The sequence below is a fragment of the Theobroma cacao genome, chromosome 1, assembly GCF_000208745.1.
Source record: "Theobroma cacao cultivar B97-61/B2 chromosome 1, Criollo_cocoa_genome_V2, whole genome shotgun sequence".
Taxonomy (NCBI): domain Eukaryota; kingdom Viridiplantae; phylum Streptophyta; class Magnoliopsida; order Malvales; family Malvaceae; genus Theobroma; species Theobroma cacao.
The window spans coordinates 11312533-11330608 of NC_030850.1; the positions used below are offsets into that span (position 1 = coordinate 11312533).

The window sequence follows — 18076 nt, forward strand, 5'->3', positions numbered from 1 at the left end:
AAATTACCAAAATGCCCTTAACAATGTCACTTTGTCTTCCTCCCATTCTTTGTGCAACCTTTTTACTCTTTTGACACTAAGACAAAGTTCATAATTGTCTGAAAATACTTTGGTTCACGAAAATATAAAAATTTAGACCCGAAATGTAAAATGATCATTTTGCCCATATTATGAAAATTATCAATGTTTCTATCTTCTTCATTTATTTTACCATCATTCATTTATTCCTTAGGCTTACTTAGATCGTAATAACATTAGAAATCTACTTCTAGGAGCTCACCATGAGAAATAACGAAATTACCCTTGGTTCGTGTTATCACTTCTACTTCTAGTTATGGGTCTATGAAGGTCGAGGTTTCACAATACGAAGGTACTGGGTGTCACACCAACCCCTTTTTACTTCTTTATTTTATACCCTATATGACATGTTGAGTTGCATTGCGTGACATAGGGTTGTAACCAGTTGATATTGAATTATGTGAATGGTGGAGATGGAATCGCGTCACCAGTTGATATTGATTCTCGAAAGTATTTGATATGGAGTCACGCGAGTACTAAATTTTGAATCACGTCAATAGTTAAAATGGAATTGCGTGACTAATCGACTTGGAATCACGTGAGTAGTAAATATGGATCGCGTGAACCGTTAAGATTTAGAATCGCGTGAGTAGTTGATATTGACTCATGTGAGTAGTAAATATGGAGTGACGTTACTAGTTATTATGGAAGCGCGTGACTAGTTTTTGTGAAATCGTGTAACTAGTTGATATTGACTCGCGTGAGTAATATATATGAAGTGGCGTTACTAGTTATTATGGAATGGCATGAGTAGTTATTCTAAGATCGCATGAGTAGAAAAAAGGAGTCGCGTGACTGGTTATTATGGAATTACGTTACTAGTTGATATGGAGTCACATGAGTAGTATATATGGAGTGGCGTTACCACTTATTATGGAATCGCGTGACTAGTTGATCTTGAATCTCGTGACTCACTTATTCGAAGAAAGGTAAGCCAATTATCATGGACAATATCAAATCATAACTTAACCCCAAGCACCATCATAACAAAATATCGAGTTGAACACCCTAAACCCTCGACCAAAAGTTACCCTAAACACATGAAAATTAAAGCACATGTTGAGTGAATTTAAAGAAAACAAAATATCACAAATTCTGAGAAATACAAACTACAGTATCCTTAATCCAGTTAACCCACAACTCTCAAATATGAATGTTCATCTGCTATGGTTGACTTAGCCAGAATTAATGACAATTGACTTCCTTTTTCTCTAAGGTTCATGTTGGAGAAACTCATCTCAAGACTGTTTCTTTTAGTCGCGCTTCTGCTACCCGAACAGCTGTATTTGTTCTTTGCATTAGAAGATTCTCAACATTCTATATCCTCAATTCCAATGTTTGCATTCTAGCAGTTTGGTTACTGAGTTTCTCATCAATCCTCACAAACATATTATACATCACATCATTGGAAACAAGACATGGAATAACTCTAGATAGTTGACTGGATGGAGTATCATGGGCAAGATGAACTGGGCTGCCTTCGACAAAGTTCAATGGCTCATGAAGACTCAAGTCATATCCCCTTTTCACGAGCCATCCAACAGAGAGATTATGAGGCCTACCACTGGTCCAATTAGCTAGATACATATTGTTCCATATCCCTTTCTTATTAACTAGAGCCGATATGATGTTCCTATATGGAAGGGTCATCTCTTCCCCTATGGCAACTTCTCTCATTCTGATGATCATATATTTTGTAATATTCAGGCCAAATAGGTCCCAATTGATTCCATCATCCACAGATCCTCAGCACTAGCATGTCTTAAACGACTGATCCTTCCCTGTAAGGTGGACGTGAGAAAATTATGTATCAGCCTCCAGGGTGCAGATTTCAAATGACGAGTAGAACATGAATTTGTCCTATATGGTTCTTTTCTACCTATCACGTCGACCTACATGAGGAAGGGGTTATAAAATAGGGGACTTCTGTTTTGTCCCCCTATGTACTCCATTTTCAGGAGCTTCCCAATATCAAATACAGTCACTGTAAACTATATTCCTTCCAAATACACGTTTAAAACACATGGGTAAAAATCACTACGCTTATCAAATTCATTTTGGCTCCAACGTATGCTGGAGCAAAATTTCCTAACAAGAGTTGGGCTATAATCAATATATGGAAAGGTAGTTAGACCCTCAAGTTTACCCATGTCAAAAAATTTATATAAGTCATTTTCAAGGTATATGTTTTCCTTCAAGCTTTCCCAATCTACCACTATCCCACATGATGTGATGGCATTTTCTATTACCCTATACCTAGTAGAATGTGTGTTGTCCCTAAACCATGAGGACAAGGATAGATCATTACCTAGTTCAGTTGAAAAACCAATTGATGCGATAGGCAGTTGAAGAGATAGTTTCCATTTCTTCTTTGATCGTAGCCTTGAGTATTCATCATCACCCATAATTTGGTCGCGATTGTGACCGACATTGGCCTTGCTCAAAGATACGACCATTGCTTAAGATAGTGCAGGACGGTTCAGCTTTAATGGTTGAACTTACAACTAGAGAAAGGTTTCGGAGATTTTAGAGTTATTATGGGTTAGGGTCTAGGGTATTAAGGATACCAGGAGAAAAAACAATACCGGTTTCAATATGACTTTAATAAAAGAGGTATAAGTTGAATAAAATTATAGATTTTAAAATAAAATCTTAGTTTTCAATATTAAAACGCTTAAGTAATAATTATCACATTAAAATAAAAAATAACAAATTTTAAATAAAATTTAAATTCTTTAAATGTGTATAAAATTCATAAATTTTGATTGGGTCGATTAAATCATTTAGGGTCATCCTCTATGACATCTTTGTCGATTCGTTTTGTCTCGAAGCCTCATCTCCTTCCAAAATTTTCTAATTTTGGAAAATGAGTCCCAGAACTAAACACCCAAAGGTGACTCACAATAGTGGTGAAGATGACTCTGTTGGTGCGGAAACATGGTCAGCCTCGGTATTGAGTTCTTTTTTGCAAAATTTCACCCATCGATCGCACGTTGAGAAATTCAATGCCAATTTCACTGATCGCAAGGTAATGTTCGGACGTATAATTGACTTTGATTATTTAAAGTATATTGATTTCGCATACCTTTCGAACTTTGAAAATCTAGGGTGGACACATTATTTACAATTGAATAGGAAATACTATGAGAATTTAATTCGAATTTTTTACTTTAATGTAACACAAAAATATGCTGAGTCGGAAACAGCTCAAGTAATGAACCATGACGATTCGTTTGTCACCCACGTCATGGGACCACGAATCCTTGTTACGCATGAGCTAATAGAACGAGTCTTTCACCTTACTTCCCTCCAAGAAAAGCTCCACTGTGTTAGTGGTTATGGGAACCTTGGGTCGGCGTTTATCTACCCTCCACCAAATAAGAGTGGCAGTGCTAATTGGACAAGGCTAAGTATCTTTGATCAAGTCTTGCACCTCATCATCGCTCACACTATCCGTCCTCACCGCTCGAAGTACTTGAATGTCACCACAGAGGGCTTTGGTTCTTACATAACATCGAATTAAACTGCCTTAGCGACCTAGCTAAATTCATCATGGATGACATTATCCGGACCATTCAAGGTGGCATTAAAAGGCTACTTTATGGCATGGTGATCAGTGAGATCATAGATTACTTCAAAGTTGACACTCGTTGTGATCTGCCCAAAAACCATGCTTTGTTCGATCATATCGATGAGCATAGTATTAAACAGCTAGGTTTTGACTTCAGAACAACACTTGGGTTAGGAAGGGGGCAGTCGAGAACCTTCAATTTGATGAGGATGGGAATGAGGGTCAACCGAGTGCGTATCCTACGGGCCTGTATATTGCTCGATCTAGTGCACCTATTTCCACCACATTTGATGTTGAGCAAGCTTTCACTAGACTCCTCTCATTTATGAAAACAATGGACTCTAAGTTGAATGCCTGAATGGAATTGTTGGAGGCGCGAATTGTGAGATGTTCAGCGCCAAAAACACTTGAAGGATCTATTTCGCTCTCAATTTCCACCACCATCATGAGTTCTCACTGTATTCTCTATTACTTAGTGTTTGAAATGTTCAATACGATGTCTATCTCTGCATAAGATTGTGCATGTATTTAAAGATATTTGTATGGAATGACTCTAATGTTTTTTGATGTATTGGGTACATTGAACTATTGCTGCTTGGCATGCTTTTATTTGAGTTTGTTTCACTTGAATGATTGTCATTTGTGTATCTTATGCCCTTCATGTGATGGTTTAGTTGGCTTAAACCAAAACAGTAATGAAGCTATTGGCTTTACAATTGTTGAATCCACTACGTAACTTTGTTTATTTTTCATTCATATATTATGTAGAAAGATTACACAATTTACATTCTAGAGTTCATTAGTATGCATATGCAAACAGATGCATATGTCACACAATACGTTATCAACTGGTCACACATTCCATAAGGCTTTGCGTGCTTAGTCGATGGGCATTCTGTGGCTAAATTCAAATTGTGACTAGTTCTCAGTCATTATTATGGAATTGCATGAATAAGGTTTATTCCGCTTCTTGACTAAAAACCATAAACCCTTCTACTCTAGCTGTATAAACAAACAATGCTATCATTATACATATTTTTTTGCGAGAAAAAATGAAGTAGGAGGCGAAAATCAATCAGTGCAAATATTATTAAATATTTTGTGCTTCAATTTAATTGTTTACAAAGATAAACAAATTATGAATGAGTACAACGCATTTGCTTCACCCACAATATCATCTGAAGAGCCATATACTCTATATCTTATTGTTTGCTATTTTTAGAAGTCAGAGTATCATCTCTAGACTCTGTCAAACTCAAGTTTAAATAGTATTATTCAATGCAAATGTCAATGGCCAATTCAAAACAATCCCTAACTACTAACGTCTGAAGGGCCACTATCTTCAAGTACGACACCTATAACGTTATTAGAGTTTGTAGTCCGCATTGGATAGCGGTTTCGTGTGTGCCCAAGTTGTCTGCAAATTGCACATGGCTTGGCTCATCATCGTCATCGAGCCATTGGCTGAGTAGATGATGTTTCCCCGTTTGTCGATGGACCAGCAAACGGATTCTGGAAGTTTTGTCTATTATGACCATAGCTCTTGCATTGTGAACATTTACGTCATCGACTGCCTTCCCCAGCTAATGAAATCCTTTTCCTCTTAGGTCTTCCGACTTGACCTCCCCTAGTTGGCGGCAAAATGATAACTTGTTGAACGTCATGGGTGATGTCCCATTCACTAGGATGCTCAATCGGGCGAATGGGAATCGCATATCCCTCCACCAAAGACCGAGTCTTGTAATAGTCCGAGCAAAATTCAATGGTTGTACATTTACACTTACTGCCAAGGCAATGAAATCACAATTGTCAAACAATGTAAAAATTCAATTCATCATGCACAAAATAACAAAACATGAAACTAATACCTTATTGCTGCCATGGCATGCATGCATGGGAGTAGATCAGTTTGGAACTCACCGTATGAACACGTCTTGGTCGAGAGGTTGACCACTGTATCCTTAGTCCCGCCTATAACTTGAAACTCCACCTGATCGATTGGTTGTATGGAAAAGTGACATGCTTCATTGAACCATGTGTTCAACATATCGGTAGCCCAAGGGTTGAGGGGCATGGTTAAATTCGATGCCTCATTGTACCGATCATGAAACCAACGTTGAAACATGCCTTTGATGCACTCGATCAAGACCGTTATTGTTCATTTTCTTGCATGCCTCAGGCAAGAGTTAATACACTCCCCAATGTTGGATGTCATTAGCTTGTATCGCCTTACTAGTGACCGTGCACGTGCCCATCTCTCAGGGCCTAATCTCATAAGGCTGTCATAAGCAGATTTGCAAAGCTGTTTCAACTGATTCATATGTTTGTTAAAATTGGTGACCCTATAGCAGTTGGCGGCCAAGGAGAAAATCGCGAGAAAATCTTCGCACTTGAACCTGTTTTTAACATTATTCCCTAAGTGGTAATTGCATAGACCGTTATGAGCATCCTTGTACACTTTCTCAACTGCATTTTTAATGTCGAGATGCTGATCAGAAATGAACATTGTATTTTCAAGACATCCAATCACACGACGCAATTGGTTTAGAAACCACAACCAAGACTCTTCGTCTTCCACGTGGCCAATGCCAAATGCAACTGGATATATATGCTCATTCGCATCTTTGCATACCGTAACAAACAGAATACCTTTAAATCTGCCTTTCAGATGTGTTGCATTGATAGCAACTACAGGCTGCATTACAGTACTGAACCCCGGATACATGATCGGAACACTCAGAAACAATATTTGAATCGTTGTTCCCCATCCGTAGTGACAGTTGTGACAGTACCGAGATTTTCACGTTCCAACATATGAAAATACTAAGGGATAAGTTCGAATGACTCTTCCGAGGGACCGAACACAATACTCTTTGCATACTCCTTCGCTTGCCAAGCCTTACCATATAGGCATTGCAATCCCCATTTGCGATTCATCTCTTCCATTATTTCCTTTGATCTCAATAGGGTTACATAATTTCCTTACACCTTGGTGGAGATAAGCTCACCAATTAACCTCGCACTCGCAGTTCGATACCCACATTGCAAACCATCAACAATACACGTGTGTACCTTCTAGAACGTTCGAACTTGCCAATATTCTCCCTCAGGCAACTTCATTGCACGCAAAGCAAACTTGCATACATTTTCCTTACAACCAACCTTAAAACGAGCATGACATGACTTTTTAACTCTAACCTCAAAATACTCTTTTACTGCCAACATGCTCAAAGCTCGTTTCAATTCGGCCTTCGATGGAAACACTTTTCCTCGATATAAGTGGTCATCAATTGATTCAGATTCCTCACTCGTAACTATTTGGAAGGATATCGTATCTACCTTGGGAATAATCCATTAACGACATACCCCTATATTTACTTTCTCTTGATCACTGTCATCAGGCGAACGAATGCCGTTCTCAAGTGCGATGGCGTTGTCATAAATAGGGTCGGCACCCTCAACATCTTCTAATTCAACAGTTGTGGCATGGTCGTCTAACTCAACTTCTTCTAACACAACAGTTGTGGTATGACCTGTACTACCATTTGCATGATTGCAATCAGGAATGTCGGTGTGCTCAACCTTGTCATCCTATGAACAGTCATCATGTCTGCCAACGTAATCATCTTCATAGTCATCATGCAACTCATCATTCCAATTCGCCTTGTCACCTTCTTCAACATCATCTTCAATCTGATCAGATGCTTCGTAATCACTCACAACCATCACAGTGTCCTTTACGAATGACGATGGACCCACTGCATTTTCGACCAATCGTTGCATTTGTTGCAAAGTACCAAGTATTTCATTCGATCCACATTCTGATCAAAATTGTGCACACATCATTTGCAAACACCTCATGTGTGTGTCGTGCTGCTCAAACTCATAAGGATACGTCAAACGTGATTGCCATGGTTGTTTGTTAGGAAATGCATGGTGTGGTATGTCAGAATAATTAAAATTCTGTTGTAGGTGATTACTATGTTGGATACCATGTTCATGTGGAATATCATTTGCATTTTGTGCTTTAACTGTCACAAACACAACAACTGCCTTCTCATCTCACAGAATACTTGCTACATCTTCATCATCCCTGATAACTACGCACGAAAGCCCTGCCTCATGACTCGGCAATACATGTAGCTCAATTTCATTATTATGTAAATTGAACTCAACAACCTCTTCAACCAGCTTCAGTAGGCCCGAAAATGACAAATCACTCTCAACACCCCTCACTCGTGTCTCACCACCCTTGTAACTGTCATCAACCCAATGACCACCGTATGTAATCATAAGCTTCACATTTGGCAGGTCTCTGAAATTTAATAGAAAATAAGTGTCAGAATCAATCAATTTATAAAAAATTGCCCCTCAATGCATAAAAACCACCTACGCAATGCTTAAGTCACATTTGGTCGGCCACTGAAATTTAACAAAAAATAAGTGTCGCAATGTCTAATACACATTCATGCAATGCATAAAAAGTAGTGAACAAAAGCCTCAAAGCAAGATATGAATTGCACAAGTCATGCAGCACCAATCTCGCAATACCTAATAATAAGTCACTCAATACGTAATATTCACTCACCTTATGCCAACATCACCGGTCACGTAATGGCCTAATGTCACGTAATACATAACAACAGGTCACGGAATCTATAAAAATCAGTCACGCAATCTATAAAAACTAGTGACCAAAACTCTCAAAATAAGATATAAATTGCACAAGTCAGTCACACATTGCCAGTCTCGCTATACCTAAGAATAAGTCACTCAATGACATTGGACCAGTCACGTACTAGCTCAATGTCACACAATACATAAAAATCAGTCATGCAAACAGTAAAAAGTAGTGAACAAAAGCCTCAAAGCAAGAGGTGAATTGCAGAAATCATGCAGCACCAATCTCGCAATACCTAATAATAAGTCACTCAATGTGTAATATCCACTCACATTATGCCAACATAACCAGTCACGTAATGACCCAATGTCATGCAACACATATCAACAGGTCACGCAATATATAAAAACTAGTCACGCAATACCTAAAAACTAGCGACCAAAAGCCTTAAAACAAGAGATAAATTGCATAAGTCAGTCATGCACTGCCAGTCTCGTTATGCCAACATAACCATCCACGTACTACCCCAACGTCACGCAATAACATAACAACACGTCACCATATACATACAAACCACTCACGCAATGTCTCAACAAAAGATATGCATTGCACATTTTACGTAGTGCGTATAACCTAGTCTCTCAATACCTAATAATAGGTCACGCAATACCTAACATCCACTCACACAATTATTTAGCATAATATAACTTAAACGAAGAAAATAATAAAAGACATAAGAAAATATCTGCTCAATGAAAAATTCTTAAAATTTTGTTAATAATTAGATTCTTCGAAATAGAAGAAGAGAAAGGAGATGATAAAAAAAAAAATGAATCGTAGTTCATTTCTTCCTAAGTTTATCTACTATTTCATATATCTCGCCGAGAATCTTTTCGTTGGCCAGGATATCAGCCTCCAGCTCAAAAGTCCTGGACATCAGCTTGTCGATGAGGGCGTGCACTTCTTGTTGGAATATCTCCAATTGCTCCCTCAGGGGCTAACAACAAGATATATATCCCGATGCAGTTGGAGAGTTAGACAGAGGGATAGCTAAATCAATATTTAATTTTAAAATTTTTATTTGAAGAAATGACGAGACAGTAGAAAGAAAGAAACCGAGACGCGCCTTCATTTGGATTAATTGACTTAAAAGGTATTCTTATCAAATCGTATAAAAAATTATCTAAAAACAGTTAAAATTATATTAACGATCATTTTTGAAATGATCGTTACTAGGAAAGTTATTTTTTACAATTTCCTCTTAACTAAAACTAAGAATCAATTCCACGTTTTAATTATTGAGATATCTTTGCCATGCAGTATCATGAGGGTTAGCCGATAATCGGAGGTGCTGCAGTTTTTGTTTGCAAATGCCCAAAGGGCCACGAAACCACCTGAAGGCTTGACATTTTGGTATAACATTAGGAAATGCTAAACTATTTAATTAAAATATGAGTTTAACGTCTACAAGCCAACCGATATTCATGAAGCATTCTATTTACAATACAAGTTCAAAGCCAAGGTCTTCTTCGGGTTAAGTTCTATCTTAATGATAACATAATGTACCTATATTACAAACTGTCATTGCAGATAGATAAGGCATGTATAGTAGAATATAAGCATTTAAGCTGCTTCAGCAAACCCAACTGTCATGTTCCCATAGTCGAATACCGTGTGATAGCGACCCATGAAAACATCTCCCAAAATCCTGTATAGAACAAAGCAGAATCGTTAAGAATTTGAGCTTCATAAGAAAATGTCGTATCTTACTCTCTCCATGTCACTGGCAAGCAAGACTAAAAGACCAACAATCTACAGGTTTCCCCTTCATAGATGGCTTATAACGGATGATGATGGGAGAAAAAAAAAGTACCAGAGAGGTCCACGAGGTGGGGGCACATCCAAAGCGGTAAATCCACTAATGCATTGTGCTACAGCTCCCTCTCCCACTTTAAGAACATACTGATGCACAAGACCACCAAGGATACAGATGAACAAGGAGAGGAGGAAAAGGAAAAAGACGAAGCAGACATTAGAATAATGAGAAAAGAAAACAAAAATACAGGCACGATTATTAGTTTCTTCGAATTTTCCTGATTCTAAGCAAAGAAACTTTCTTCCTTCATCCAAAGCCCATGTTTCTCCTTGCCTTAGAAGGTTTAGGTCTCCACCCTCAAATTACAGTTGTTCAAGCACACGTTTTCTTTTCTGGCACTACGTTTTCTTTACATGTTTTTAAACAATCAGATCTATGTGGTGTGAAGCCCTCTTTTTTTGGGACCTTGTATTTCTTTGCTTTACTAGAAACCAATTTCAGTCAGATCATTAGCTTTCCACCCACTTATAGCTGGATAGTCTCAGTTATACGTCTGGCAAAGACAACTTTTTTAATCATATACAATAATGAATAAAAAAAAAAAAGAGGAATGATTGCAGGAGGCAGAGATTTATACTTCCCCTCCTACTCTTTCAGGTGTTAAGGTTATGGGAGAGTTTCAAGCTTTACAAACTCCAGTTTTAAACCATCAATATAGTAGCTTCAACAAAATTTTCTTTTAGAGCCTGGAAAAAGATATAATTATATTGATTGGATGACCTATATTTTACTTATATTAATGGCCATCTCTGCCTCCCTAGGCAAGACAAAAACAAAATTATTGCTCCAGTCCTACTGGCATGTGATCAATGAATTGCATGAAAAACCAAAACTTAACCGTATGAAACCAAAATACTTTTGAAAGAACTATACCTCCTCAGGTGCAAGGTCAAAAACTTTACCACCAATAGTAAATGAAACACCGGGCATGGAAGAAAGACTGCTACAGTCAACTACTGATTCTCCATTTGGACTGGGCAGTCTTTCACAAAGCTGCAGTTACAACAGAAGAATAAGCATACAGTAAGGCAATTTTCCAAGATGCATAAGAATGATAATTCACCTCATTCACATAATCCAAGATCTGTTCTTCGGTCTCATTTCTCCTGAGCTTATTTTGCATCCAGACCACAGCCATCTCACAAGCAGTACACATAGCATCATGGACACCATCAGATGATTTGCCCACAATCTCATCTGCTACACTCTCAATTCGTGTGCTGTACAGATATTAATTGATTAAATTTTAGATGTCAGAAGATATATCTTTGTAGTTGTGCCACATTTTAACAGTAGTAGCAATAAGAAGGCAGGTTAAATCTGACCTGACACCTCGAGTCCCATCAAAAGTACAGAAACCAATTTGAGAGCAGATCTTTTGTGGTTGTGTCTGTAAAACACCAATAATCAAAGCAGCTATCAGTAACTAGCAAGGAGTTCCAAGGTGAATAACTGTGAAAAGAATAAAATTGATCTATAGAATGTATCTTATTTCTGAGCAGTTTAATTAACTCAATCTCAAAGGTTTTTGCATTGGTTGCAAAGGATAGACAGCAGGGGGGAAAAGTTTTATTTCTCTTCAAGAAAAGGGTGTGATCTGCACAAAATTGAAAAAGCGAAAGAAAGGAGACACAACTTACCTCAGACACCAGCAATTCCAGTATCATTTTCCCATATTGTGAAACTATTGCCTTGCATTCTTGGCTAACAACACCAGAAGCCCCAATGGCATGATTAATTTGAGTAATGATAGTCTGCAAACGTGGAAATGATATTATTATATCAATTAAAATCTGCTACTTTTGTACCACCACACGATAGCAAAATTATAGCAAGGTAAAGCTATGTCCAAGCAATAGACGATGAATTTCAAACAGATAACAGGTATACATGGTAAGACAGGTATAAGTTGATGAGTTTTGGATCACTTTCTAGCAAACATCTGATGTATCAAAATTTGTATAAATTCATCAAAAGAGAGAAAGGACAAGGCTAATGCAGGGAGTTCAAAGCCTGCATGTTGCTTTTGCTAAGATAGGCCCATTTTGAATATAAAAGAAGATTCTTTTTTTTTTTTTTCTGTTCTTTTGGGTAAGGGGAGGGGAGTGGTGGGTGGAGGAAAATGGTTGTCTATTTCTAGAAAAATACCTAAATGTGCCAAATTTACCAAAAATAAAACCATTGGCAACTCTATATCATACAGGTAGGAGGACCCAGTACCCACATATTGCTGCGGCAAAGCCTTTCAGCATCACTGTAAAACTGCTTTAGAAAGGAAACAATAGAGAGCTTCAAGAGATCAAGCAATGCATAGAAATCATATATGAGCTATTTATTTTTCCAGAGGCAGTGTTGTCAAATCATATCTAGTTCATACACTCAGATTAATTTGGAATTTCTCCTCCATTACAAGAAAAAGATTAGAAAAATTGAGAAGTGATTTTCCTTTACCGTAGGGCCTGCCAGCAAAGATGTTCCAGAATCAGCAATTGCTGCACAACCACTGGAACAGAATCCTGAAAAAGGGTATGCTCATGTCTCAATACCATAGGCAACAAATTCGCAAAACCCATTGAGGTTAATGTATTTGTCCACATAAGAAAGATTTAAAACAAGTTATGTGTGGGTACCAGTTGTTGCACCTCCAACCAGAACATCACCCATATCAAACTGCAAGTAGGCAAAACAGACAAACAAATCAGAAAAGAAGTGAAGTTATGTCAACCATTGTAGAAACCGGCTGTATAACCAATTGCATCTCCAACCTGCCAGTAGCCTTTTTGAGTCACCGGAACATATGTGTGCTCTCCTTTATAATGATTAGAATCAATTCCGCCAAACACAATTTCTCCTCCTTCTTCACCTTCAATTTTGCGGTTCAACCAAAATGAAAAAACTGGTTCCTTAACAAGGCCTTGATTAACCATATTGTACCTACAAGTATTGCACATATATTGATTTAAAAAAAATTATAGGAAACAGAAAAACCAATTTCAACCATAGACAATGTTAGTTGCAAACAATGAGCAATTTGAAGTGGTTATCCTGAAAGTAATTCCTATTTCCTAGTATGTTGAAGGTGTAGACACAAGATTTACCAGACAGGCACAGCACCCCCAACTGAGATCTCTTGAAATCCAAGGCCAAATATGCCATCAAACTTGGCAGCCAAGAATGTGATGCCAGGCTCTCTGGTTGCCTCAATAAAATCCTGGCATTAGTGGAATTAATAAAGGGAATTCTAAAAAGGGTACCAAATTAAAGACCACCACAGTGAATATAGCACTCGGGCTACCTGATTATTCACAACAAGATCACCAACTTTGACAGAATCCTGGCTGAAAAAACCTGAAATTGCTCCTGTTCCATATTGGATCGCAGCAGATGTCCCTGCATAAAAAATGAAACAGTGACTATTGTAAGAGTCAAGACATGTTAGGTGGTTCAGGGATAGCTGATTTTAAAACTCTGTTTCTGATGTTTCATAAAGTTCATTCACTAACAGATGCCCTAAATAATGACTTAAGGACAGATTGAAAACTATTTCCATGCTTTCATACTTGGAACTCAGCTTGCAGGTTTCTTTTAGCCATAAGTCTATTTTATTCATATAGAACAGGCACGCACCAGTCATGGGAAGATGACCATGAAGTTTTCATTAATGTGCATACAAATCAATATTACATGCAATATTTAAGGTTACAGATGAACAAAAATTGCTTATGAGTTTGCTCAAAACGCGCTTGGATTTAAATACTTAGTAATTTTATTTTACAAGAGTTAAATCAAAATTACAACTAATGAATTTAGCTTAGGTACAAAAGTGCTCAGCGTATTATATTCAGTGTGCGAACAAAGCTGATTATGATTTAGAAAACAAAGTTGAGGAGCTTTAGCTAAGTTAGCAAATTTTATAACAGCTTTAACTGGTCCACCATAATATTTCTTACATTTACTCATAACATTTGCTAATTTTAATATTTGCATAAATCTTCTGAATCTAATTGCAACTTCTTAAATTCTTTCTGAGATTTTAGGTCTTTAATTATGATTATCTAGTTCAAGTTTGAACTCATATACAAGCTTGGAGTGTGCTATAAACCAGTTATAAGATGTGATCAAACTCATAATAAAATTCAAAGTTCAGAAATCATCTTCAGCTCATACTATTTTAATAAATTATTTGAGAACAACTTGAGATTTTCTTAACTAACCAAACTCAGTCTCAAATGTTTAAGCTCAATAAGAGTTCCAAGTTCATAAAAGTTTAAACAAATGAGTTCAAGCAGACATTGCTTGAATAATCTCATTTGCAGGCCTAACAATGTAGATAAACATACCATTCTTTTGGTAGGTACTAGACTGACTGGACTTGTACTTGGAGTGAAAATAACAAGCAACCTGCATCCAAATGCAAAAGCGTAAATATTCTTATTTTCAACATCTCCCATCTGGTACTCTTCTGCATCTCAAAATAGAGGTTAAATGGTTTTAAAGATATTTTCACTCTTGTTTGGGTTAGGGTTTAGGATTTAGGGCTCACAATAAAATTCAGTGAATTAAGATAGAAAGAAAGGCTCACTCCCACCCAAAAAATATATAAATAAAGAAGAACAAGATTTGGAACTTACAGAGAAATAACACTTTGAAGAAGGCACCCAAAGATTGGAACTTCCTGTGTCAAATATCACAGTGAAAGTCTGTGAAGGTGTGCCGATTCCAATCTCTCCAAAATACTGAGCATCCATGTAGTTCTTTAGTGCAACAATTTCAGAGTCATCAGAAGCCCCAAGATTTCCTTGGAGATGATACTTCCTTAAAGGAGTCCTTGACAGTTTCCCTTCCTTAGAGTCAATGTCTCCAGCAACCCTGTTGATTTGATCAAGTTTCTTCTTTATCAATCCAATTCTGACCATTCCTTCATTTGGCACAGAAAATACTGCAGGAGACAGAAGGAGCACAAGGAGAAGTGTAACCCGAATGGCATTGAATTTGGTACCCATCTACGCTGCTGCAAAGCAAAAATTCAACTATTTTTAACTTAGATATAACTCACGAAAGCCAGCTGACGCCACGAAACATGATAAACCTTATTCTCCGCTGCTGAGAAAATTTTTGTAAGTTAGAATCTAAGGATTCGTTTTGAATCTCTTAAATGTTTTGATTCCAAGGTGCAGGTTAGATTGTGCTTAGCGAAGCTTTCAATCTCAAAAGTGAAACTATTTGTATGACCTTTACCTATCAATAATCATAAGCATTTAGGTTGAGTGGTTCACCTAAAACTGCATTTAAATGTCACTTTTGCTACTTACATTTTGCTCCTCAAAGTGAAAAGTAAAAACAGCGTTTGCATACAAAAGCAAGCACTACTAACATTTTGAGGAATTAAACATTAAAAATTGAACTTCTGCCAATAAGCGAATCCATGATTTTTCCCTTAAAAGAAACAACATACTTGAAAAGCTGTTACATCCTAACTATATGCTAATTTTTTCATCAAAATTAATTTTTCTTTTTATTCTTTATTTTGACTTTTTAGCAATCCTTAAGAAAGACACAAACAAATTAACAAAAGCAACAACTAAACAGAGCTGAAATATTTCCCTTCTCCATTTCCCCTTAAAGTCAACTACTAAAACATTACATACCAGAAAAAATCACAGCGTTAACATTTACTCAGCTCTCAGATTATATAAAAGAAAAAGAAAACTAAGAGTATATCATACGATCCTTCTTTTTTTTTTCAAAATTCCTCTTCGTTTCCACACTTTCCAGACAATCAAACAGAAACATTACAAAGTTTACTAATATATCTGAAATTTCTAGAAAATAATTAGCATATGATTTTCTAAAAGATAATCTAAGCGAAAAAATAACATACCGGGAAAATCGATACTGAAAAGAAAGACAAAAAGGGAGAAAACGAAGAGCAGGAGACAAAGACTGAGCCTGAAGATCAAAAGAAAACAGAGCAAGGAATAATAGAATCTTTGTTTTATCTTCGAGGAGTACGTATTATCTTCGTCTCAACCGCTAATCTGATGTAGAGTTTTTCAATCAAACGGTATTAGATGTTTCTGCTTTTCGGTAGACCCCACTTAGAACGACGTGGCTGTTCGTTGTTGGATGCATAGGGGCAGCCGAGTTAACACTGCTACTGTTCGTTGCTCAACAACCCGTCCACTGAAAGAGACTTAATCGAACTTTGAATTTCAGCCTCTGATCCTTTTTTCAACGGTGATTGACGAGATTTTGGGATGAATCTCAGGCTCAAGCTGCCTGCGGCCCTAGCACCCAACCCAACATTTAGTTGGGTTTTGGAAACCATTTGTTTTGGTATGGGCCCAATAAATTTCCGCTCGATTAAAATGGCAATCAAATTATTTTATTTTTTATTTCTTTTTTTATATTCTATTATATAAATATGTGGCAATTTTTTTATACTAGCTTTGTTTTCTTATTGTAAATATAAATGTCAACCTTTATAATCAAAGTTGAACTCTAAGATCTAGTTAATTAGGGGTGTGCAAATGGTTAGGTTAGTGAAATCAATTTTGGAAATCCTAAATTTAAAAACATCGAAATCCTCCTCTAAGAAAACCAAAATTGAACCGAAGTAGTTTACTAACTGAAAAACTGAATACAGAACTACTTCGATCAGTTTAGGTCAGTTATCTAAAACCGAACTCTTGAAGATGGAGGGAAAAAATGTGAAGATTTGGTATTTTTTTTACAAGATCCCATGTTGAGATTGTTTTTGTTTTGTTTTTTTAATTGTATAGATTTTATTTTGTTTTGTTTTTTTATTTGAATAATAAAGAATGAAGAATTTTGTTTTGTTTTTGAACTTAATACTTACTTATCATCTTTAAGTATTACTCAATTCGATTAGTTCAGTTACTTCGATTGAAAAAATTCAAAATAAAAAATCGAACTGATTAAATCATTTAAACCAAACTTAATTAACCAAATTTGAACTAGCCAAACAAAAAAAATACCAAATTCACTTCGATTTCGTTTGATTCGACTCTTCAATTTTGGTTTGAATTTGCACACCTTCACAATTAATCTAGTTGATAAATGGAACTCCATTTCCTAATCAATTAGTTTTGATTTTTATGGAAAGCACTACAAGAGTAAAATTTAAATGTATCAAGTAGACTTGAGGGAATATACTCTTAAAATCATTAGGGAAGGAATTTAGGCCCAAATAAAGTTTGATACCCTTACAGCATGCTTGATTGAGGGGAATGACATACCATTCCCCTCTTATTCCTATTACCAGCCAAATTATTCATTTGTGGTACGTTTGGTTGGCGGAATAGACAGGAATGAAATAGAATAGTTATTATGTGAGAATAGAATGAGATGGGAATAGAATAGAATAGTTATTACTTAGTTTGGTATGACAAAGGGAATAGAACAGGAATAATTATTATGACTTATTGTAGTGTTTGGTTGGTAACAATAATTTGGGAATAAGAAAGGAATAGAAAATAAAAAGACAAAAACATCCTTTATTATTTATGTGACATTTTATTTTTATTAGATTTTTAAATATTAATAATCTAGAATTTAATTAAAATATTAATTATAAATAACATTAATATTAAATTATTTTAATTTAATTTTATTTATGATTATTTTATTTTATTTTATTTTAAAATATTAATAATTGATAATTTATTTAAATATTATTAATTGATAATTTCAATATTAATATTTATTTATTTTTTAAATATTTAATATTTTATTTAATTTAAATATTATGATGATCAATTATTTATTTTATTTATTTTTTGAAAATTAATAATTGATTATTTATTTAAAATATTAATAATAGATAATTTAAATATTAATAATTTTATTTTAATTTTAATTTTATTATGATTAATTTTTTATTTATTTTTATTTTTAATATTAATAAATT

General features: G+C 35.9%; 1 protein-coding gene across 1 annotated transcript; it reads right to left on the minus strand.

The window, feature by feature from the left end:
* LOC18612296 (aspartic proteinase A1) lies at positions 9679-16191 on the minus strand. The gene is made up of 14 exons (XM_007049023.2): positions 16028-16191; positions 14778-15157; positions 14487-14547; positions 13442-13536; positions 13245-13357; positions 12912-13080; positions 12777-12816; positions 12598-12662; positions 11787-11900; positions 11472-11536; positions 11210-11366; positions 11020-11139; positions 10144-10232; positions 9679-9978 (listed from the first exon to the last, which is right to left on the minus strand). Exons 2-14 carry the CDS (start codon positions 15147-15149, stop codon positions 9894-9896), a joined length of 1545 nt encoding a protein of 514 aa, XP_007049085.2. The 5' UTR covers positions 15150-15157; positions 16028-16191; the 3' UTR covers positions 9679-9893.

Coding starts and splice junctions, on each gene's coding strand:
- LOC18612296 (XM_007049023.2), bottom strand. CDS start 15,149: ATGGGTACCAAATTCAATGCCATTCGGGTTACACTTCTCCTTGTGCTC. Junction 13,358..13,441: donor ATCTTGTTGTGAATAATCAG/GTAGCCCGAGTG, acceptor CACTAATGCCAG/GATTTTATTGAGGCAACCAG. Junction 13,081..13,244: donor GGGGGTGCTGTGCCTGTCTG/GTAAATCTTGTG, acceptor CAATACTTGTAG/GTACAATATGGTTAATCAAG.